Genomic DNA, 23,432 nt, shown 5'->3' with positions numbered 1-23,432 from the left:
GGTTAAGCACAAGGTAATTTTAAGTAATCTTTATTAAACATATATTGAGATTTCATTTATTTGGTTCATAGTGTGAGAATCACTTCCTTGTATTTTCTATACTAATATCAAAAGAGAGAAGCTTATGCACCTCGGATATTCTTTGAGGCTTCCAGACCTCCATGGTTTACCCCTAGATCTCAGCAGGACTGTTCTGAATACCTCAGATTTCTGCTAGACAGGTAAAAAGTATTTTTAAAGTTATGATTTGAATTGTGTTCTTTCATAACAGATTATTTCTACAGAATATTGTTTTTACCTTTAAAAACATATTTCAAGTGTTAGTCTTTAAAATACCTTGCGTTCCTTGTATTTTTTTAAGTGTTCTTTTGTTCTTAATTTGGTTTCTTTTTTAAATTTTCTTACTTTAGACCAGCTGTTCTCAAAGTGTGGTACAAGGACCCCTAGGGGTTTCCAAATCACTTTCAGAGGTCTTCCCTTTTCCAACTACATATCTGTGTATATATAGTTGAGGCCAGGTTTTCTCCATATGCTTCATCTAAGACAACATATTACAATAGATTGAATGCAAAGCAGCTATGAGGATACAGCTGTCTTCTAAGCCAGATACTTGAAATACTTGCAAAATATAAAATGGTGCCATTCTTCTCATTAAATTTTTTTAGTTTTAGAAAATATAACTTTTTCATTAAAAAATGTTGTTTATATTAATTAACATGTAATGAGTTTATTATTGTTTTTAAATGTATTATTACTTGTATTCTCAGTTTTTGAATACAGTAAATATTGATAGATACAACTACATAAATGAAAGCTCTTGGGTTCCTCAATTATTTTTAAGAATATAAAGGGGTCTTGAGACCAAAAAATTTAATAGCTGCTTCTTTAGACCAGTTTGAACTTGAGTGCGTTTGGTATATTTTATTGTCTTTACCACTCCGTTAATAAAACCTATTCTCTTCTTGTATCTCCTTGTGTTTGCTTCCCTTCTGTGATATGAATGACTAGTAAAGTTAGTTGAGCTCAACATGTGCGATCTTCCTTCCATTCAGCTGAGGATATGTCAGATGGTTTCTGTGTGCCAGGCTTTCCGTGAGATGTCAGGCAGACAGGTAGAGCAGACAATTAATGGACATATATAATTAACTGTAATGTAATAAGTGCTATAAAATAGCAGTATGAAGAAAATGTAATAAGACTATAGGGAAGTAATAGCCCCTGGCTTCTCTTCTAATCTACATTCTCCAGTTGTTCAATATTCTGCTTGATTGAAAAAAGGGAGAAACTTGATTTTTTAAATTAAGCATTATATTTGATAAAAATAATTTGACTGTTTAAGCCATCAATATTTTTAAATAGAAATGACATTTAAACTTAAGTGAAGTAGCTATATAATGATATACTGTCCTGCAGGCTCCATGAAGAAGAAAAGATCTTGAAAGTTCAGTCCTCACACAAGCCTTCTGAAAGTCTGGGGTGCAGTGAAACTTCTTTACAGGAAGTAGCCGGTAAGGCAGCTTTCCTAACAGAGAGCCCTTGCACAAGTGATGGTGAGAAGACTTTAATAGAAAAAATGTTTGGTGGAAAACTACGGACTCACATATGTTGTTTGAACTGCAGGAGTACCTCACAAAAAGTGGAAGCCTTTACGGATCTTTCACTTGCCTTTTGTCCTTCCTCTTTGGAAAACTTGTCTTTTCAAGATCCAGCATTATCACCCAATACACAAGGTGGTGGTCTACTGCGAGCCAGTGTCCCCGGTCCTTCGGAAGAACTGGGAGTTTATAATCCAGCAACAGCTGCCTTTGTCTGTGACTCAGCTGTGAATGAAAGAATGGTAGGCAGTCCTCCTGATGAGTTTTGCTGCACTGAAAACACTTCTGTCCCTAATGAATCTAGCAAGATTCTTGTTAATAAAGATGTACCTCACAAACCAGGAGGTGAAACCACACCTTCTGTAACTGACTTACTAAATTATTTTTTGGCTCCAGAGATTCTAACTGGTGACAACCAATATTATTGTGAAAACTGTGCCTCTCTGCAGAATGCTGAGAAAACTATGCAAATCACGGAGGAACCTGAATACCTTATTCTTACTCTTCTGAGATTTTCATATGATCAGAAGTATCATGTGAGAAGAAAAATTTTAGACAATGTGTCACTGCCACTGGTTTTGGAGTTGCCAGTTAAAAGAACTACTTCTTTCTCTTCATTGTCAGAAAGTTGGTCTATAGATGTCGACTTCACTGATATTAGTGAGAACCTAGCTAAAAAATTAAAGCCTTCTGGAACTGAAGAAGTTTGCTGCCCCAGATTGGTGCCCTATCTATTAAGTTCTGTTGTCGTTCACTCTGGTATATCCTCTGAAAGTGGGCATTACTATTCTTATGCCAGAAACATCACAGGTTCAGAGTCCTCATACCAGGTGTGCCACCAGTCTGAAACTCTGGCATTAGCGTCCTCCCGGAGTCATTTACTAGGAAGAGATAGTCCCAGTGCAGTTATTGAACAGGATTTGGAAAATAAGGAAATGTCAAAAGAATGGTTTTTATTTAATGATAGCAGAGTGACGTTTACTTCATTTCATTCAGTCCAGAAAATTACAAGTAGGTTTCCAAAGGACACAGCTTATGTGCTTTTGTATAAAAAACAGAACAGCACTAATGGTTTAAGTGCTAATAATTCAACCAGTGGACTCTGGGTAAATGGAGACCCACCTCTACAGAAAGAACTTATGGATGCTATAACAAAAGACAATAAACTCTATTTACAGGTAAGTTGGAAATATAAGCTTCATCATTTGTAGAAAATATTTAAACTCTTAACGGGTGGTTAAATGAGTACCCTAATTTTGAAATCCAGCTTAACGTCTACATTTTTAAGGAATTTACAGTGGTGATTTTGAAATTTGAGTCTGAGTTTATATGAAATGGGTTCAACCTACATAACTAAATTGTCTTACTTTCTAATGTTATGAATTAATTATGAAAAGTCACAATTAGTTGCAGTATAGAAGACCTTATTTGTTTTTAATTACAAAAGATGAGATCATTATAAAGTCATTCCACAGAAATATGGCAAGTTTACTAAAATGTAAGTATCTTCCCTCTGCTCTTCAGTCCCACTGCCTGGGGAAACAACTGCTAAATTTGGTGTTTATTCCATTCTAGACCTTTGTATAAATATTTGAAGGGCTGTTTATCGACATTCAGGTGAATAAGATAAAGAACACTAAGAGGCAGACTGTGTAGAGCAAGGACATTTTTACTCTTGAAGGACCTGAGCAATAAAACCAAGGAGATGATAGAACAATTAGTAAAGAAAAGCCATGGAATAAAAGTTTCATATCACCTGAATTTACTTGTAAATATACTTTTTGCAAGGAGTTAGTGACTTTAAAGTTAATGAAGATCTTGCTGAAAGTATTTTTCTTTGAAGCCTGCCAACTTGCTATCAACATAAAGGATCAGCAGTAATTATAGGTGAGACTGTAGGCATATTAATTGGGTAGTCCAAGTGATTTTATGAGTTTAGATAAGTTTCTAAAAATTTTGTGTTTCACACAAAGTCACAAAACTCTTAAAAGATACAGATAGAATAAGAGAAGAAATAGGCCACTATGGTGCTGATTTTTAGAAGGACATTTTCAAATTTACTGTAAAATGCTCAATGATACATGATACATTTTTAAAGGGATATGGTGGTATTTTAGAGTGACACAAAAATAATAAACTTTAGAGGAAAAAAATTAGAAATTCAGAATATTTGTTAGAACTGATTCACTACCAAAGATTCTATTATCCAATCAGAAGGCTTACAGTCAAGGTAATGGAATGTATTCAGCCATGTCCCTCTTGGAGGGGTGGAGTGAGGGTAAGAAGGTTGGGTTGAAATAGAAATTTTCTGTACTATATAACATAGAAAATAAAGCCTAATGCAGTCTTGACTTTTGGAAATATGCAGATTATTTATATATCAATGATTGGGTGAAGTATTTATCAAAGGAGAGACATGAGTTTTGAAAAGATGAAAAACTACTATAAACTACTCTAATTTCCGTGATTGGAATTCTAAAAGCTCTTACAACCGTAACAACTCTGTTGTAGCCTAACTCTGAATGATTTTCTCTATCTTGCCATTTACCCCATTGCATCCTGATTTTACAATATTTGAGTGTGATGAGTCATTCTTACTATTGTTTTAAGGCCCATATGTCACTATAAAAGAAAAGCATTATGTACTTTGTCACTATAAAAGAAAAGCATTATGTACTTTGTCACTATAAAAGAAAAGCATTATGTACTTTGTTAATTCAGTTTTTCAGTGTTGGGCAGTTCTAAATTCTATCTTAAGTCTCAGATTAGCAAATTGTTAATGAGAAAAGATATTGCTAAGTTTTGCGTTAAGGTATTTATTTACCTGTATTAAGACAGGCTATTAAAGCTTAATTGTCAAAGTGCCTTTTTAAAGCAAATTACAATAATAAATATTCAACTCTTAATTAGAAACTTAAATATATTTATATTTTGTATTATTTACATTTAAATACAATAATGTAATTGATATGGTTTGAATTGTGATGTTTCTCATACTATTTAACCAAATCATTCTGGTGTTTTAAGTCTGTGTTCAGAGACTGTTGTTTCTTCTGTTACTGATAAACACGTTCTCAGAATTGCCAGGCAGGGGGAGTGTGTGATGTTGAGATTTTTGTATACAGCAGTTTTCAGCTGTCATTTTTTTCATTTTGAGCACAGAGAGTGTGTATATATATGTTTTTCTTACTCTCATTTTTGTTTTTACATTCGCTTTTTTAGGTATAGTTCAAAATTTGTGCCTATTTAATAGTAATAATGGCTTATAGTGGATTGCTAAGTCTAGAATACAACTTTAGCTCTAAGAAATAGCATTGTATCTATTTATAAAACAGTTGTAAAAATTTAATTGAATTTTAGTAAAAGTAAGGATGTGGAGTTGAACATTTTGAGCTTCTTTACTTTTGAGCAGTACTGCAAATGAATTTACCATTTTAGTACATATCCGGGGAGCTGCTTTCTTTTTTAATACTTTACAATCACATTAGAAATTCACCTTGTATAATTTTAGCAAGCTTTTTTTAGGATTCCACTTTTGAATTTTACTAAAGTCACAACTAGATTTACAAGTGTTAGAAAGAAACTCTTGCTGTTTCTAGTATTGGCAAGATTAGTGGTTTTGAAAAGCCTGGGCAGAAAATACTATATGACAAATCATTTTCTACTCTGTTTCATAGCCTGACACACAGGAGAGCAAAACAAATTGTGGACCTCAAAGTAAATTTTGGAAAAGGCTTTACTCTCCATATATTTCTTTCACCTCAGTCCAACTTCCATTAGGAGTATCTCCATTATTTTAGCGCCTGGACTACAAAAATTATGCTTTTGGTTAAAATCCAGTGAGAGAAAGATTGTGTAAGTTGCACCACCAGTGCACTGTGAAGATATCACCTGTCCCACAGGTCCCACGTCAACTGCAGGCAGACTTCTCTCCTTTCTTACTAGGTTTCTTTTCTTTGTTTCTTTGGAAAAGGTGGTAGTTTGATGTCTTAATTTTTTTCTTTATCGTACATACAGAGAGTATACATTATATCTGTGTAGTTTAAAGAAAAATAAAAGATGAATTAATTTCATGTTAACAGATTTACTTAAATGAGAGATCTAAATATACTGAAAGTTATTTGTCCCAAAGCAACAGTAACTCCTTTCTGTGAATAGACCTATAGTCCACTACTGAAATATGAATTAACTTTATTACTTGATAAAAAATTAGCATATAAATTGCATATTCTGTGAGAATCCTAATTTTTGACTTTATACACAATTTTCTCATCTGTATTAAGAGAAATAAAATGGAAAGGAATTTTCCCTACTTTTACCCATTTTTAAGCTTGTCTTCTGAAACAGAGTATCATACATTTTTCTCTGTCAGCCATGTATTTATATAAATAGGTAAGAAAGCAAAAAAGGAATATTACTTTCTTGGGAAGCTCTGTGTCTTGAAATATAGGTTTCAGGTGTCTCAGAAGCAGTGGAGTTATTCACTTAATTTTGTGTTTTGTGTGTCCTTCAAAATAGCTTCTGGGGAGAAAGCACTTTTTACAAAGTCCAGGCAAAATGCCATGTCTTTCGGGAGCAGAAATTCTTGAGCTCTACCTTGCCCATTCCTTCAATTTTGTTTATTTCATTAGATAACATGATCTGTACCTGAAACCAGATATTGTTTCTTAGGCACAGAGTTATATTTTCATTGCTTGTTTAGATAGTTTAATAAATTATAGAGCTACAGCAGAGGATTTTGTTTCTTATTTTTGTGTCTATTTCTGATTTATCTATGGCTTTTATTTTCTATCTATAAAACATTTGTAATTCTTGCTTTAATTTTACAGATGGAAGAATAAATTAATATATCTCCTGAAAAATATTGTGTAGTTAGACCTTATACAGAGGGCACAGCAATTATAAATGTTGTAAATGACAGAGAAAAATGAAAAAAAAATGTTTTTGAGAAATATCCTGCAAATTATATTTTAGAAGCCTCTCTAAGCCCTATCAGGGTTAATTAGGTCGTTCTGTTACAAGGATTTGTTATCTAAGGTCACATTCAGCCATAGAAATATGTGACACTTGATCATTTGTGTATTGGGAATCACACAGCAGTCACTGTATGCTACTGAGAAACAAGGTATCTATAATATGAGGGATAGATGTCAGGATAAGCCTGGGGTTTTTTCCCCATAATAAAAAATTGGGCGTCTTATAAAAGGGGGAGAACAGTTAACTAAAAAAATTTAGCTAGAGGGGCCAGCCCCGTGGCCAAGTGGTTAAATTCGCACACTCTGCTGCGGCGGCCCTGGGTTTTGCAGGTTTGGATCCTGGATGCGGACATGGCACCGCTCATCAAGCCAGGCTGAGGCGGTGTCCCACATGCCACAACTAGAAGGACCCACAACTAAAATATACAACTATGTACCGGGGGGCTTTGGGGAGAAAAAGGAAAAAAATAAAATCTTTAAAAAAAAATTAGCTAGAAATTATAATATTACCTTGCTGGATGGAGCAAAGTAAGTGGGCTTTCAGTTGAAAATTGGAAATAGTACAGTTTCTGTTATTAATGTTAACTGTATTTGAAAGTTCTTCAGGATGATTCTGCCTAACAAATTAAGAGTTACGCTATTACCAGTGACTGTTAAACCTTGTTGACATCCACCTCATTTGAAAGTTATAGACCCTTTCCCAGAAAGATGAGCACATGCCAGAATGTTTTGCATATGCTTCCAAGGAGTTTGTGCCAGTTTTGGAATCCAGTTTTAAACCTTTCCAAATGAATTTGTCATTTTTTATTCACATTGGCTCCTTTTGTGGCTAAGTACCTTACAGTGTTATAATCTGAGATCATTAATATTTATTGAGGACCTAATATGTGTCTGGCACATGATAAATGTGGTTCCTGATAAAAGTTGTAATAATCTGGTAGGGAAAATTTTTAAGGAGATAGGTTCCATTTTCCTTAGCAGTGTTTTTGAGATCTGTCTTACTTTTATTTACTGAGAAGTATTCTAAGGAAAGGGTAGAAAAAATTCAGTCCTCTTTCATTATTTGTACCTTTTACTGTAATCACCCACTTCCAAAATAGCCCCACTTGATAGAGAGTGGATAATCCATCGTCATAACTGTTGAACTCTACATTCTGTATATTAGAAAAGAAATCTCTTCCTATTTGTGTTGATGAGTGTTGCAAGAATTGTAGTATTTCTGTAGAGAAATTTTAGAGCTGTGGGCTTCAGTTTCCTCTTCTGTAAAGTGAGGCAGTATTGAAACAGAGTGTTCTCTATTGAAACAGAACAGCCTTTAGGATCTGTTGTTCTGTCGAGTTTCACCAGGATTTTGCTCTCTATCTTGTTTGCTCCATCTGTGTTTACATACTTACCTTAGTAAGATTTGGTAAGGATTAGTATAATCAGTAATTTTTTAGTTACTGAAATTTGAAGGATGCTTATTAAGGATTAAGGCAGTTTTAAAATATTTATATAGGTGATATACCCATCAGTTGTATTTAGGATTTTCACTGTATAAAAATTACTTTTAATTTTAGGAACAAGAGTTGAATGCTCGAGCCCGGGCCCTACAAGCTGCATCTGCCTCCTGTTCGTTTCGGCCCAATGGATTTGACGACAATGATCCGCCAGGAAGCTGCGGACCAACTGGTGGAGGCGGCGGCGGAGGATTTAATACAGTCGGCAGACTCGTGTTTTGATCCCGAGAGTCCAAAATGCACTGGTCACGAAACATCCAGTACCGTGACTGTTAAAATGTCAAACTGTAACAAATACCATATCATATCTTTTATTTTTCTTTTCATTAGACCCTTATACTTTAAGAAAACACACTCAGTGCTTGATTTAATTTTCTTGACAATACATTTATTAACAAAATGCATCATGGGAAAAAAATCTACCTCTTAAAATTCCATTTGCTTTCGTGGATAGATATGCTTGACCAAAAATTTTCAGAGGAAAATGTGTACCTGGTCCCTAATTAAGCTGCATTAAATTTAGTAGAGGTATTTAAATGGTCCTATTAAGAAAAAATATAATTCATTTAGCATCTTTTAAAAGAATTAATGTTAGAAGTGAAGGAAATATTGTTAAAAAAGAAGGAAAACCCTTTATTTCCTATGTAGTTATCCCATTATTAAATTCAAGTCTTTGAAAAATACTAGAGATGATACAGTCTCTAATGAAGGCAATAACATAAAATGTATCAAGCTGTAGTACTTTTCAGGTTTTAGTGCTGTCTTCAGCATCACTGTATCTGCATTTCAAATACAAATGTTTTAAAAAAGGATTATTTATACATATGTGCTGAATGATTTTAAGAAAGGTGCATGATCCTATAGGAGCAACATTTTTACCTAAAAATTGCTAAATTTGTAGTATTTATAATTGTTTAAGGATTTTAAAATTATATTTCAGGGAGTATTTCTTCTGTGTGTTTTGAAGGAGGTGAGTTCTGTATGTGCCTTGCAGTATTGTAATTCAAAAATAGGAATCTTTGGCTGCGGAAAAGTTTTTTTAAAATGAAATGTTAGGAAGTAATTTTTTGTGCTAACATTAAAATTATAACTTTTTGAAAGGTATTAGATTTTCCTGAAGTAAAATCTGATGGTTCTAAATCAATAAGTGTGATAGTTCATTTTTAACTCTTAGAAGAATTCAGAAGAAATGAACCTAGTCAAGTAAAAAATCTTTTTTGATTTTGTTACTTAATCCTCAGAATATTAAACATTGATCGCATATTTTCAGAGTTGTACATTTGGGTTTTCTTTTGTTTGAGTCATATGTTTTGCACAGTTGTTTCTATTTCATAGTTTCAGATAAAACATTGAAATGTCAGACCCTACCATCCCGCATTTTCTTTTGCCAGGAAACTGGAAACAAGCCAGTTCTCCTGGGTCTTGATTATACAAGATTCAAGAGTTATCCGAAATGTCCCCCTTCCTAAGGGCTTTCACTTATCCATGGTTGTACATTGTTCTAAAGATTGGTCTCATATTTATTTTGAAAACATTTTAAGGAAAGAATGTTCTTTGGTGATTTGGGTTTTATCTTTTTCCCAGGCTTTTAGTGTCATTAGTTACAAACAGAATTCCTCATCTTCATTCCACTACCTCTCACTCCTAACCTGCTTCCAGTCACTAGAAAGATTAGGAAATTTGATTGGATTAAAAACTGAAAATTCCTTGCAGAATTGATTGAGATTTCTCTTCCCGATAAATGAGTGAACAAGGATTTTTATTACACCTTCTTTCCTGTGGGCTTCCTCTTGTTCTAATAGCAAATTTCTAAGCTACCCTATGTGTTCAGTTATCCACTGCTAGATAATGATTTATAATCAGATTATAATACAGTCTTAGCATTTATTGAAATTGGTAAAGTCATTTAATACTTGGTGGCTTGATATTGGGCTCAGCTGCTTCTAGGAACTTCCATAAAGACAATTAAACCTATACACAGTTTTATCTATGAATATCAAGTCACTCAAGGGTTTTGTGTGTCAAGGTAATACGTATTGAATTTTCAAGATGATAACAAAAAGGTGACATTCTAGTTATGCAATAATACTGAGACTATTTAGATAATAACTTCATACCAATACCAGAGACTTAAAAACTTCTTTTTAAGATTAAAAATATAATAACATTAATTATTTGCTGAATGTAAAGCATTTATACCTGTGGAAGACTTGGAACCAGAATAATCAGAAGCTTCATTCAAAAATTCATCCACCTGAACTTTTTTAAAAAGCTAATGCGTAGAATTGCTCTGATCACTTTATTCTTCAGTCAGTAATGAGCATCCCTGTTACTAACTTGCAGTTTTATTTAATTGTCATATTAGGTCTTTTCTTTCTCCCCTGTTCCTAGCCCTTGAACTTTTCTCTGCTTCTTGCAAATGTCTGAATCTGAAGGCTGGCCAGAGTACTATTGCTATTTCTCTTTTTTTTTCTTCTTCTCCCCAAAGCCCCCCAGTACATAGTTGTATATTCTAGTTGTAGGTCCTTCTAGTTGTGCTGTGTAGGATGCCACCTCAGCATGGCTTAATGAGTGGTGCTAGGTCTGCGCCCAGGATTTGAACCAGCAAAACCCTAGGCCGCCAAAGCAGAGCACGCACACTTAATCACTCGGGCATGGGGCCAGCCCCGCTATTTCTCTTTAACTCAGTCCAAAGTAATCAGTTTAAATGAAGCTGCTTGTTGCTGCTGAAAAGAGCACATTAGGCCTCACTACTAACAAAATGAAAAACTGGAAATCTAAGTCTGTTCCTTTCAAAGATCTTTATTGACACATTGAGAAAAGTAGAATTTTTTTTCAGAGAGCTATGCAAAGAACAAAATATGTGTGATGTGGTCGGCCATGCAAGCCCTACTAAGCAGGTGTCTTTTGCAACCCTAATTCATGATATTTACATAGCTCAAGTTGGAACAAGGAATCTAGCTCATTCTCCAAGTATCTTCCCACCACCCCTCTTCCAGCTGAATAAATCAGAGAAGCAGGGCAGCATCAGGCTAGAGATCCCTGACCTTTATCTCCGTACCTTAAGATTCCAGAAGAATCCTTTGGATGTAGAAATAAAGATTCCTCATAATGTCTAGAGGTATTGGGAACGTTGTGACAGGTCCAAAAGGCCTGTTATATTTTAACTCACATTTGGAAAGAAAAAGTATTTAAAAAGTAATTCGTAAGCTCATATCTATAGTGTTCCTTCTCATTTAGTTCTGTTATTTTTATAATGTTATTTACAAAAGGAATTGTCTTTTGCTATACTACCTCTTTAAAAACTTGTTGCTACCCTCTTATAAGAGGAGGTTGAATGCTTATTGTGTGCCTGGCACAGTTTAAGGAAAACATAATTGGTGTAGTCTGTCCAGCACACAGATCTTAATGGAAATCACCATTGGATGTTGTGTACTTTGGTCCAGTTCTTTATTCTCAGTTTATCTTTTCCTATGATTGTGTACTTCATGTAATATACTCTGTGCAAAGAGAGCTTTTTTTTTTAAAGATTTTATTTTTTTCCTTTTTCTCCCCAAAGCCCCCCGGTACATAGTTGTTTATTTTTTAGTTGTGGGTCCTTCTAGTTGTGGCATGTGGGATGCCGCCTCAGCGTGCCTTGGTGAGCGGTGCCGTGTCCGCGCCCAGGATGCGAACCCAGCGAAACTCTGGGCTGCCAAAGTGGAGCACGTGAACTCAACCACTCGGCCACAGGGCTGGACCCCTAAAGAGAGCTTTTTAAATGAATATTTCAGAGGAAAAAATATTGTACATTTATATATGGTATTTTTTTCATAAGAATGGTGTACTTTGTATATCCTTTCATCCTCTGTTTTTTCTAATGGGTAGATTTCTGAAACTAAATATTTCTGAAGTAGAGAAGGATAAGTTCACATTTTATGAAAACTTGTTAGGAAATGTTAACTATTATTAATAATTCAGTAACATCATCTAGAGGAGTAAGGTTAAACTTTGGATAATTGTGATCCTGTAATTAAGAGGTTAAAGTGCAACAGCAAGGAAATTTGAATTAAAATTTATCCCAGTGAAACTTAAAAAATAAGTCAAATATAAGTTGTTCCATACATATATATATATCTCTCTCTCTCTCCACACACCTTCTTAAGCATTTACCAAACTGTCATGTATCATCATAGTGTCAGCCTTATTTTGCTTTACTAAGTTAATTTTCTTATAGAGTCCTTTTTGGAAGTGAATGAACCTCAAAATGAAAAAGGGATTTAAAAAAACAAGGTTTCAAAGTAAACAGTGCTTTTAAAAAAAACCTAGCTCGTAAAGGAACTGCAGCTTTCCCGTATAAAAATAAATTTTGCTATAGAAATAATTTTTAAAGAAATGAAATAAAGATTTTTATAAAATCAACAATCTGGGTTTTACAAATTCAAAGGGATTTGTTATGTAAAACCTTTAGTTCCAATGTTACATAACCAGTGTGGATTTAACGTTAAAAATAGAATCTAAGAAGTCAGCCAAGTGTGTTGCCAGCTCTCATAAGTGTCAGTTATGGCCTGCAGTTGTTTTTCTTTTAAATAGATCTCATGTTTTTATGTTTTGCTTTGTGTGCTAGACACACACACACACACGCGCACATACACATCTTGATTTCAGAGGGATGAAAAAGTTAGCCTTCCCTGGCTACATCAGTGGTTTTCAACCTTGCATTCGTGTTAGAATCACTTGGAAAGCTTTTTAAAAATAATACCATATCCCACCCCAGACCAATTAAATACATGGGGACTGGGCATCAATGTTTTTTGAAGTTCTTAATGTGATTTTAATATGCAACCTGGGCTGAGAACTTCTGGGCTAGAAAAGACTTTTTTTTTCATAGGGTTTTTATCCAAGGAGACTAACATATTGAGTGTCTACCATGTGCTGGACACTGGTAGGTATTGATAGGTCTTTTTATCTTATACTAGCCCTGTAATTGGGTTTGTACCTTTGCCTTCCCTTACCCCTTTAAGGAGAAAGAAAATAAAGACTCAGATTAAAGAACTTATTCAAAATTATGCAGCTAAGAAATCCAGAAATTGAGATTTTAACCCAAGTCTTCAGAACTCCAAAGTCAAGCTCTAATGGAAGGACAGTAACAAGTAGGAGAAAAATGTGAGCAAATGACTTAAGCAAAATACCTATTAATAAAGGCTTGCAGTCTGTTTCACTTAACATTTTGCACTCCAAACATGATTCCTTTAAAAAAAGAAGTGAGATATGCTTTGTTAAAACTTAGAGGCAGTGATCTAAATGGTTGAGGGACATGGTTCTTAGCAAACTCGTTTGCTACACCCATTTAATCTGCTTGCTTTACTAGCCTCGTCTATTCCATTCTTCCCTTTCTGCCCTCCCTCAGTCATATTGAATCTTGCATAGTTCTTATTTAGATAACATCATACACTTGCCACATCGAGGCTTTTGCACCGGCAAGTCTCAATATTGTGTACCGTTCTCCTCCCCCAGTTTTCCCTCCCTACTTTCAATTGACTAATTCCTGCTCACCTTTCAGTATGCTCAAGTCTTCTCATACTAACCTCCCAAATTGATTAGCCTCTCCTTTTATCCTGGGTTGTGTCTTGTTCTTCTAGTTAAAAAGGCCACGGCTTAGTAGTGGAGCTAAATCAGCCCTGGAGTAATGGCTGATCCTTTACACCCAACAAAGATTAAAAGCAGTCCTTGAAAGGATCAAACTCATCTGTGAGTAATTTAACTGCCTGTGGAACAAAGTCCAAAACTCTTTAAAGGAATACAATAAACCCAGCATTTAAGAAAGTAAAATTCACAATATCCAGCACCTGATCAAAAGTTATCAGGCATTCAAAGGAGGAAAATATAACTCACACCTAGGAGGAAAACCAATCAATAGAATCAGATTCAGCAACTATGGAAAGGAAGGAATTGACAAACTAGGAGTTTAAAGTAATGTAAAGAAAAACATTAACACAATGAATAAAGAAATGGAAAATCCAAGAAGTTCAACTATCCCTAGCAGAATAAACATAAAGGAAACCACACCAAGGCACATCATAATCAAATTAGCTAAAAGCAGTGATAAAGAGAAGCTCTCAAAAGTAGCTAGAGGGGAAAAAATACATTACATATAGAACAGAGGTCAGCAAACTATATATAACCCTCAAGTCAAATCTAGCCTGCCTCCTCTTTTTCCATAAAAGTCTTACTGGAGTGCTACCATACCTATTTGTTTACCTATTGTTTATGGCTGTTTTCACACTACGATCACAGACTTCAGTCATTGTGACAGAGAACTTATGGCCTGCAAAGACAAGAATATTACTAGAATACAAAAAAGTTTGTGATCATAGAAAAATAGAAGAAAGACAGTAGTCGTCTTATTAGAAAACATGCAAACTAGAAGGCAAGGGAATGACATCTAAAAAGTGCAGGAAGAAAAAACTGTCAACCAAGTGAATATTCACTATATTATACCAGTGAAAATGTCATTCAAAATAAAACTGAGATAGACGTTTTTAGATGAAAGCTGACAGAATTTTGTTCTTGAGTATTTTACTTCATGAAATGTTAAAATTTTCAGACTGAAGGAAAATGACAGCAGATGGAAACTTGGATCTACACAAAGAAATGAAGAGTGCTGGAAATGGACTTGGCACCATTGACTCAATTTACAGACTATCCAGGAAAGGAAGGACAGCTTTGGAAACCTCAAGACTCATGCTGTGCCCACGAGTAGCAATTGGGACCGCCTGCCGCATCCACCATGCGTCTAGTATACCATAAAGACAAGAGACTCCCTTCCAGGAAAAGAATTATAAACACGGACTAAAGCATGGTTTGGCAAACTATGGCCTAGGAGCCAGCCACCTGTTTATCTATGTAGAAAATCCAAAATAATTAACATGTGTTTAACCTACATATAAACATTTAGAATTAATAACTGAGTTTAGCAAGTTCCACAAATATAAAGCTAATATACAAAATTCAAGTGTATATCTATCTACCTGGAACAACCATTAGACTATAAAACTTAATGATATAATAGAAAATAATATAAAAAATCAGTTTTTTAGAAACCTAACGATTGATGCACAAGAACTCCACAGAGAACACTAAAAAACATTATTTACAAAATTAAAGAAGACCTAAATAAATCATGGCTTAGAAAGCTCAATATCATAAATATCTAATTTTCTTCAAACTGACCTATAGAATCAATGCATTCTTAATCTTGGAATTCTTACTTGTATTAATTGAGAAGCTGATTCTAAAATGGAAATAGAAAAATTCTCAAAATAGCCAAGACTCTCTTGGATATGAAGAACAAGGTAGGATCACTTTCTTTATAGGATAACGAGGCTTATTATAAAGATAAAATAATTAAGACAGAGTGGGCTTATTATTCTAAGAAGAGAGAATCCAGAAATAGACTCATACACACGATTTGTGACAAAAGTAAGATGAACATCCATCCTGGTTTGCCGAAGACAGGCTGTTCCCAGGACACAGAACTTTCAGGACTAAAACTAGGAAAGTTCCAGGAAAATTGGGATGAGATGGTCATCCTAGACAAGGTGGCACTTCAGAGCAGTGAGGAAAGTATGCTCTTTTCAAGAAATTATAGTGGGGCCATTGGATAATCATATAAAATAAAAGAAACAAAGCCCTTACATCACACTATGTATAGAAATACATTTCAGGTGAATTGTAAATCTAAACGGAAAGGCAAAATAACACTTTTAAAAGATTACGTAGTAGACTATCTTCAAAATCTAGGAATATGGAAAGATTTCTTAGGACCCAAAAAAGACTTTGTCATGAAGGAAAACAATGATAAAATGGATAACATAAAATGAAAAACTTCTGACACCATTCAGAATGAAAAAGAAAACCATGGACTGGAAGATACTTGCAACTCATAGGTGAATATTTAAAGAACTGCTACAAATCAATTATTTTAAAAAAAGATAATCCAGAGGAAAAGGGGAGCAGGTACTTCAAAAGACAATAAATATCTAATAAACATACAAAAAGATGCTGAATGTCATTAACCATCAAGAAATGTAAATAAAACCATAATAGTACACCATTAAATGCTCATAAAATGAATAAACTTCAAAAGATTGACAATATCAAATACTGATGAGGATGTAGAACATAAACTTTCATATACTACTTAAGGGAGTGTGGACGGATGAAACTTCTTCAGAAAGCTCTTTGGCAATACCTTCTAAAATGGGACAGAGGCGTACTCTACTACCCAGTAACTCAGTGCTAGGAATAAATGCTACAGAAATGTGTGCATAAAACATTTAAAAATGTTCAAAGCAGTAGTATTCATAAGAGGCTAAAAATTGAAGTAACCCAAGTGTCTATGAAGAGTGGAATAGATAAATAAATTGTGGATATTCATATGTTCCTATACGGCAGCGACAATGAATGAACTTCACGTACATATCACAAGATGGATGAATTCCACAAGCATATTATTGGGGAAAACAAACCAGACACAAAGGAATGCATACTCTTAGGATTCCATTTATATCAAACAGGCAGTTTGTGACTGGAAGAAGTAAGGATGTTACCTTTGGAGAAAAGGAAGAGAGAAATAAGCAGAAAGGACCATGACTGGGAGCCTTCTGCGGTGTGATTAATATTCTTTTTTTTTTTTACCTGGTTGTTCATTTACTAGTTATGTTTACTTTATGATAACATGTCAAACTGTATACTTGTAATTTTGTACTTCTCTCTATGTCTTTTATACTTCAAAAAAATGTTTAAAAATTTAATTATAAGTGGCGGTTCTTTTGAGATTGGCCTGGCAGAGTGTTAAGACTAGAGGCCAGAAAGCAGTTAAGAAGATACTGCAACAGCCCCGATGATGGATGATGGGGTTAAACTAAGAAAGTTGCAGAAAAGTGTTGAGGATAAAAATGAATTGTTTACATATATCTAAACTGAGTGTCTATTTTTAATTTTAAATTAAAATGTCAGTTCCTCAATGAACTAGCCGCATTTATGTGGTCAATGGTCCCATGAGGTTTGTGGGTACTACAATGGACAGCACAACTCTAAACAATGGTGATGAAACATAGTGGTAGCAAAATATATTTTGTAATTTTACACCTATTTATCATCTGGATACCCATTATCTGGGTAGCCTTTTAAAAAATTAAATATATATCTATTTTCTAATTATGAAATAAATGAAAATGCTTGAGAAAAAAATTCTGGATACCCTGCTTCCCGGAAATTTCAGGCTCAATGCTATTTAGAGGATGTATCATATATGACTTCTGAAAGAGGAACTTTACAACAATATGAATGACTTCTCATTATTAAGGAAACAGAGCAATAGACTTATTTTAATGCTGCTCCTGTTGACCACTTATTAACCAGTCTGTCCATGAGTATGAGAAAGGAAATAACTCATAATGTTTGCTTGCTCTATTAGAACATTTTGTCTTCCTTTTGAGTATATTTTTATTTCTTGGGTTTGGGGTTATACTCTGTCCTCCACTTCCTAGCACTGACTCTAGTTTCTTTAAACAGACAATAACAGAGGTGAGTATTTTTCAAGATACCTTGTGGTATGTGGCCTTGATATCAAAATCACAACATTCCAGTAGAGAGCACTGCTGCCATTCAATTTCTCCGGAGTGATCTACGCTTGGCTAAGTCCAAGGCATATGTTTATAAATACTATTCATGCTGTATTTTTGACAGCTTACATTTCCAGAGAACTTCATCAGTTTCAGGTGTGAAGGACAGGCTTGACCTTAATTTGATTCTGTCTGGAGCAGTTTGTTCTCAAACATGGTCCAGAGTTAATGAGGAAAATATTGAAATCCAGGTTCAAAACATGGAAAAGTCATTTGCTGTTATAATTGATGGTACACCTCTATAAGTCTCTGCTGAATAATTTCCTGCCTTGGATAATTTCCACCCTCTTGGCTTTCAGTAATAACAGAAGCAACTGCATAATCAAATTAGCCAATGGTCAGAGACAAGTTTCTTACTTTCCTCACCCATGGCTAAGATGAACACAAAACTCAAAGTAAAGCAATAATAATGATAATAAGACAAAACTTGCCTCTCAATCTCCACTGCCCTCCCTTAAATCCTGACAAATAGGAATAGAGAAAACATTCCAAGCTAAACTAAGAATCTTGCTTTGGGAAGTGATTGTCCAGAATATTCTATTGTGTCTTCAGCAAGGACATTGTTTGCCAATATAGACAGGTCAGCAATTGTCTGAAACAGTTATTGAATATTCCACTATCCCTTGTTGGAACATCATGATTAGACACTTATAGGTATATAAAATATATAAAGGGCTGAGTGTGTGTTAAATACGTGAGACAAAATAACAGATTGGCTGCCATCTGGCAAATAAGTTATCTTCCCAGATCTACTGTTGACTCAGAATAAGTGCCTTAAACAATGCATATCTCCATTTTCTAAGCAACCCAGTGTCAGGTAGCACCACCTAGTTCACTGGAGGCTTGGTTTTGAGGAAGAACAATGAAAGAGTAGTAGTATTTTTAATAAAGAAGATCTTTATAAAAAACATGCATGATCACAGCTGGCAAGACTTCAGTGATAACCCCAAAGGCTCATGTTAGTCAATGACTTACTCTCTACATAGAAATTTAACAGAGCAGCTAACAAGGAGCCACATGACTAACTTGAGCATACTTGAGCATTGTTCTAACCTTCACTTCTTGTCCCCTCCCAATTATCTTTAAGAGGGATTTTAATTACGGGCCGGGCGTGGTGGTGTAGCAGTTAGGTTTGCACATTCCGCTTCTCAGCGGCCCGGGGTTCACCGGTTCGGATCCCAGGTGCAGACATGGCACCTCTGGGCAAAAACCATGCTGTAGTAGGCGTCCCACGTATAAAGCAGAGGAAGATGGGCATGCATGTTAGCTCAGGGCCGGTCTTCCTCAGCAAAAAGAGGAGGATCGGCAGTAGTTAGCTCAGGGCTAATCTTCCTCAAAAAAAAAAAAAAAAAGAGGAATTTTAATTAAAAAATAAAGTGCCTCAAAAGTAGGCAACATAAAAATGGGAAAATTAAGGATCTGAATCATCTACCAATAATCAGGCACATAACAGAGTGAGCTGGTTTTCTCCATCACTAGGAAAATCTGCCACAAGTAGAGGAGTTGTTTTTATGGTCATCAAATAACTTTAAACATTAATTATCAATGCACTGAGCTATTTGTAAATATTCTCCTGATATACCATTTCTAAGCAGGCAGTTTGTTCTTAATTTTCGTACTTTAAATCAAATAATGTGATTTTTTTTTGCCATTATAGTTTCCAAAAATGTATATTTAATACAATCTTCATTCAAGTGTGGAGTAGGTGAGGACAGTCTATCGTTAATTCTGTCTCTTGGGAATATGGCTGTCTGCAATTAGATTGAATTCCCTCTGAAGGAATGCCTTCTTCATCTTTGCATGCCGCTGTCTACCATAGCACCCGACATTTAGTGGGTACTTAATAGATACATATGGAAGTGAACTGAACACAAGGTTGTGTTAGGCAGGGTCATTTTCCTGGAGATCAGAATTATAAAAGTCTTAAAGAAGTTGATAGAAATAATTGGTCAAGAAGTGTCTGGATGGTACATCAAGAAAAAAACATGGTTTAGGATAACTGGATGTAAGTATGTCTGCCCAACGAAGAACACTGGTCATAACTGGGCCAAGAATTGATATTCCACCCAAGATGAACAAATCAGATTTACCTTCTAGAAATTTGGCATTAGGACTTATAGACATCAGTAATTCTATACTAAAGTAATGTATAGCCATCATATTACACTAGAATTTATAAGACTACAGCATTTGCAAAGGTCAGAATAAGGTAATGTATGAAAATTTCATTTTGGAAAGAGTAGGCCTAGATTTTTGACTGAATGAGGAAAAATACTTGGCTCAATTGTACCTTAATCTATTTAATTATAATGCAGAGTCAAAAACCATAGGGAAAGATCATTTTGTTTAGCAATTTTAGTTATCTTTAAATTCCTATGGATTCTGTTTGGCATTTATTTAATTCTTGGACTCTTTGACCTTTAGAATGATGCATTCTTGTAACCTCTGTTTAATTGGTTAGCTGTTCAGCCCATGATTTTTCCAAGTAGGTTCATAAGTATAACCTGGTCTTTCTCATGGAAGCAGTCAACATGGAGTAGGCAGGGCCTAAAGCCACCTTTAGATCTGACCTATCCTTGAGGATTAATGACCAGGGTTTCTTAGGGACTAGTTGAACTGCTGAGAAGAAAGAGAAAGTGAGTGGGGAGAGGAAAAGGAAATAGAGAAAAAGAGGGCCACAGATGGGAGTGGCAAGCTTGAGAACTGCTGCTGGATTTTTATGATGTTACTTCATACCTTAAAGTGCCGTTTTATGTAAAATATTATTTAACACTTTTAATTTATACCTTTTGATAATTGATCAAGTTATGTATATAGTTGTTGACTGATATAACCATCCTGTATTATGCATGTGGAATGAATGGGCTTGCAAATGGAGTGACGCCCTCCCGCATTCTCTTTCCCTCCCATCCCTCAATCTCCGCTTCCTTCCAGCTCTGCCTAGTGGCCTTCCCATCCTGCAGTGCACTGTCACTTAAATCAAGTTACCTTTTATTAAAAATTCCCATGGTTTCAGGCTTCATAAAAACTCACAATTCTGAAACTAGGGAGACAAGAGGTGAAAGCAGGATCGTCTAGTTTTATTAATATTTTTAAATATCAATTTTAGGACACTGCTAGAAGCCAAAGCAAAATGTTCTCTGAAATCTGTTCAGTGGGTTCATGCACATACTAGTTAAATTTTTGTTTACACAGTCCTGTGACTATTCATCTGGAAAATATGAAATTGCTTGAGTTGTCAAAATCAAGAAATAATTTTTCAAAACCAAAGAAAAAAATAAACATGAGGAAAGGTTTTTCAGAATGGTTTTTCTGTGCTGACTGTGAAAATGACAGTCCAGAAGTAAAAAGGAGCTGTAAAAAATCACAGATTGGGGAAAGTTAAGTATCATTCAATAATTATATGTAATTTACTTCCATGTGTGATACAAAATTATATTTTCTGCAAATATATTTAGAATATCTCTGGAGGAATACACAAACTGTTAGTATGAATGCTTCCAGGGAGAGAAGAAGGGGGTGAGCGGTACCAAGAAGATTTGTCTTGTACAGTATATTTTTTGCACTTTTTGAATTTTTTATTATGCGTATGTAATTCTATTTTTTCAATTTGTTCTAAAGAAATCACCATTTATCTAAGTAAACAGTAAGCCTAAATAAATTCTGATCATTAGGTGTAAAATGTTTTTAATCAATAATGCCTCTCCATTCCATGACTTCTTGGTTAGACCTTTTTTAAACGTCCATGTTTAGGGAGATCTTAAGTGCATTTCCTATAGAGACAATTCTGTTCTATTAGCCTCATGCTATGGGAAGAAATGGAGGTGTTACTATAATAGCCTAGGCGTGAATTGGCGAAAGGATGGAATCAGGCTAAATTGGAATTGGAAGCAGCAGGAAAAAAAGAGGAGACGAACAAGGGAAACAAGTTTTGGGGCCAGTTTTAAAATCAGCAGGCCTCATGCACCGTCTAAATTCTGATCTCCTTAAAGGCTTTATCATTCTCTTGTGGCCTGAAAGAGGACATTATCTCTAGGGGTTTGACTCTCAGGGGAGAGAACACAGATACCCAAATCTAACCAAAAGACCTCAATTGTGCGAAGAAGACTTACCAAGGGCATTTGTTAATGTATCATTCAATGGGAACTGTCTCTCTGCTGCTGCCGTGTATATAACTTATTTTTTAGACTGGAAAATTTCAAAGATATAAAAACATAAGATGTATAATGAACCTCCATGTACCTATCACCCACTTTCCCTCCCCCGGGACTATTCTGAAGCAATCCCATGCACCGTTGTGTCTTTAAACATTTCCATTTGTATCACTAAATCCTAAGAATTCTTTTTTAACAAAAGTTAACCATCATAAAATGTCTCCACCTACAAATTAATTATACTTTCTTAATGTCATGCAATTTCCAGTCAGTATCCAGATTTCCCCAATTGTCTTAGAATGTTTTTGGTTGAATAAGAATCCAAATATGGTCCATACATTGCGATTGATTTAGAGATGCCTCTTCAGAATTTTTAAGTCTATGAATTTCTCTTTCCATCTCCCTCTTTCACTTTCCTTGCAAATTTTGTTATTGTCACTGTTGAATAAACCAGTTTCCTTGTTCTGTAGTTTCCCATAGAGAATATCCCTCTAGGGATTACAATCAAATTACTGTTTTAAAGGCACTTAGGGTAGTTACTCACTGTATGATCATGCCTCTAACTTGATATAGAGTTAGATTCATTTGTCTTTTTCTTAATTTCAATACTTAGGAATTGTTTTTTTAATTTAATTTTTATTTCATAATTATGTAAAATATACGCGTAATTCCAAAGTCAAAACCACAAAACAAAGTATATTCAAAGATCAACTTCAATCCCTTTCACCATGCTACTCCCTCCTCCATTAGTAACCATTGTGTGTAATTTTATAATTTATCCTCCTGTTGTTTTTTTAAAGCATATGTATATTCATATCCATCCCTGAGATAAATGGTAGCACGCTGTACATGATTTTATCCACCTTACTTTTTAAAAAATTTATTCTGGAGATCACTCTATAGTAGTATAGAGAGATAGTCTTCCCTCCCGTTTAGAGCTCGAACCGTCTCATTGCGCAGATAGAGAGTGGTCCATTAGACTAGTCCTCACTGATGGACATGGAGTTGTTTGCCTGCCACCCTCTTTTGAAGTGTCAACTACACGTGGTCTACGCACTTCAGAGGGTTCAAGGTTCCACTGCCTCACCACAGAGACCAGATGTGCTGGCAGTTCTTTTGACTGCCATCCTTCCTTCCTAGACGCCCTCTATTTCTCAGCTTCCTGCCTCTCTTTTCTCCTACCCTCGCCCGTTCTCCTGCATTGTCCTTGCTTCACTCTGTGTCGAGGGCATGTTGTACTCTGCAATATCTTGAAGGACCTCATGTTTTCTTCTCCTTTCTCTCTAGGGAGAAGGTCAAAGGAGCTCTTTATTTTCCTTCAGAAACATTATTATTTTGATAAAATAAATGGGCTTTCAGGCAGAGTCACTCCTTACAAAATAATACCCTCATTTCCAGTACTTCCTGGTTTCTGAGAATATAAATTATTAAGCATTCTCATTTCAAACATTTCCAGCCACAGCTGCCCAAAAGGTACCAAAGACAGCACAATGCCTCAAGGGTTATGAGCCATGGAGCATGGAAAGGATGATGGATATGC

The 23,432-nt window shown here is 35.1% G+C and overlaps 1 protein-coding gene across 2 annotated transcripts in view; it reads left to right on the top strand.

Moving 5' to 3' along the window:
• The window catches only part of USP38 (ubiquitin specific peptidase 38), a 31,368-nt gene extending 22,029 nt beyond the window's left edge, over positions 1-9,339 (top strand). For both annotated transcript variants that reach the window (XM_023636499.2, XM_001502129.7), the window contains 3 exons: positions 115-221; positions 1,414-2,773; positions 8,131-9,339. In XM_023636499.2, coding sequence (XP_023492267.1) covers positions 115-221; positions 1,414-2,773; positions 8,131-8,292 — 1,629 coding nt within the window. In that variant the 3' untranslated portion in view covers positions 8,293-9,339. The remainder of the gene's footprint in view (positions 1-114; positions 222-1,413; positions 2,774-8,130) is intronic.
• The last annotated feature ends 14,093 nt before the right edge of the window (positions 9,340-23,432 follow it).

This window comes from Equus caballus, chromosome 2 (genome assembly GCF_041296265.1).
Source record: "Equus caballus isolate H_3958 breed thoroughbred chromosome 2, TB-T2T, whole genome shotgun sequence".
In the NCBI taxonomy this organism is placed as follows: domain Eukaryota; kingdom Metazoa; phylum Chordata; class Mammalia; order Perissodactyla; family Equidae; genus Equus; species Equus caballus.
Note: the sequence above shows the minus strand (reverse complement) of the source record. Positions and strands in the feature narration are given on the sequence as shown.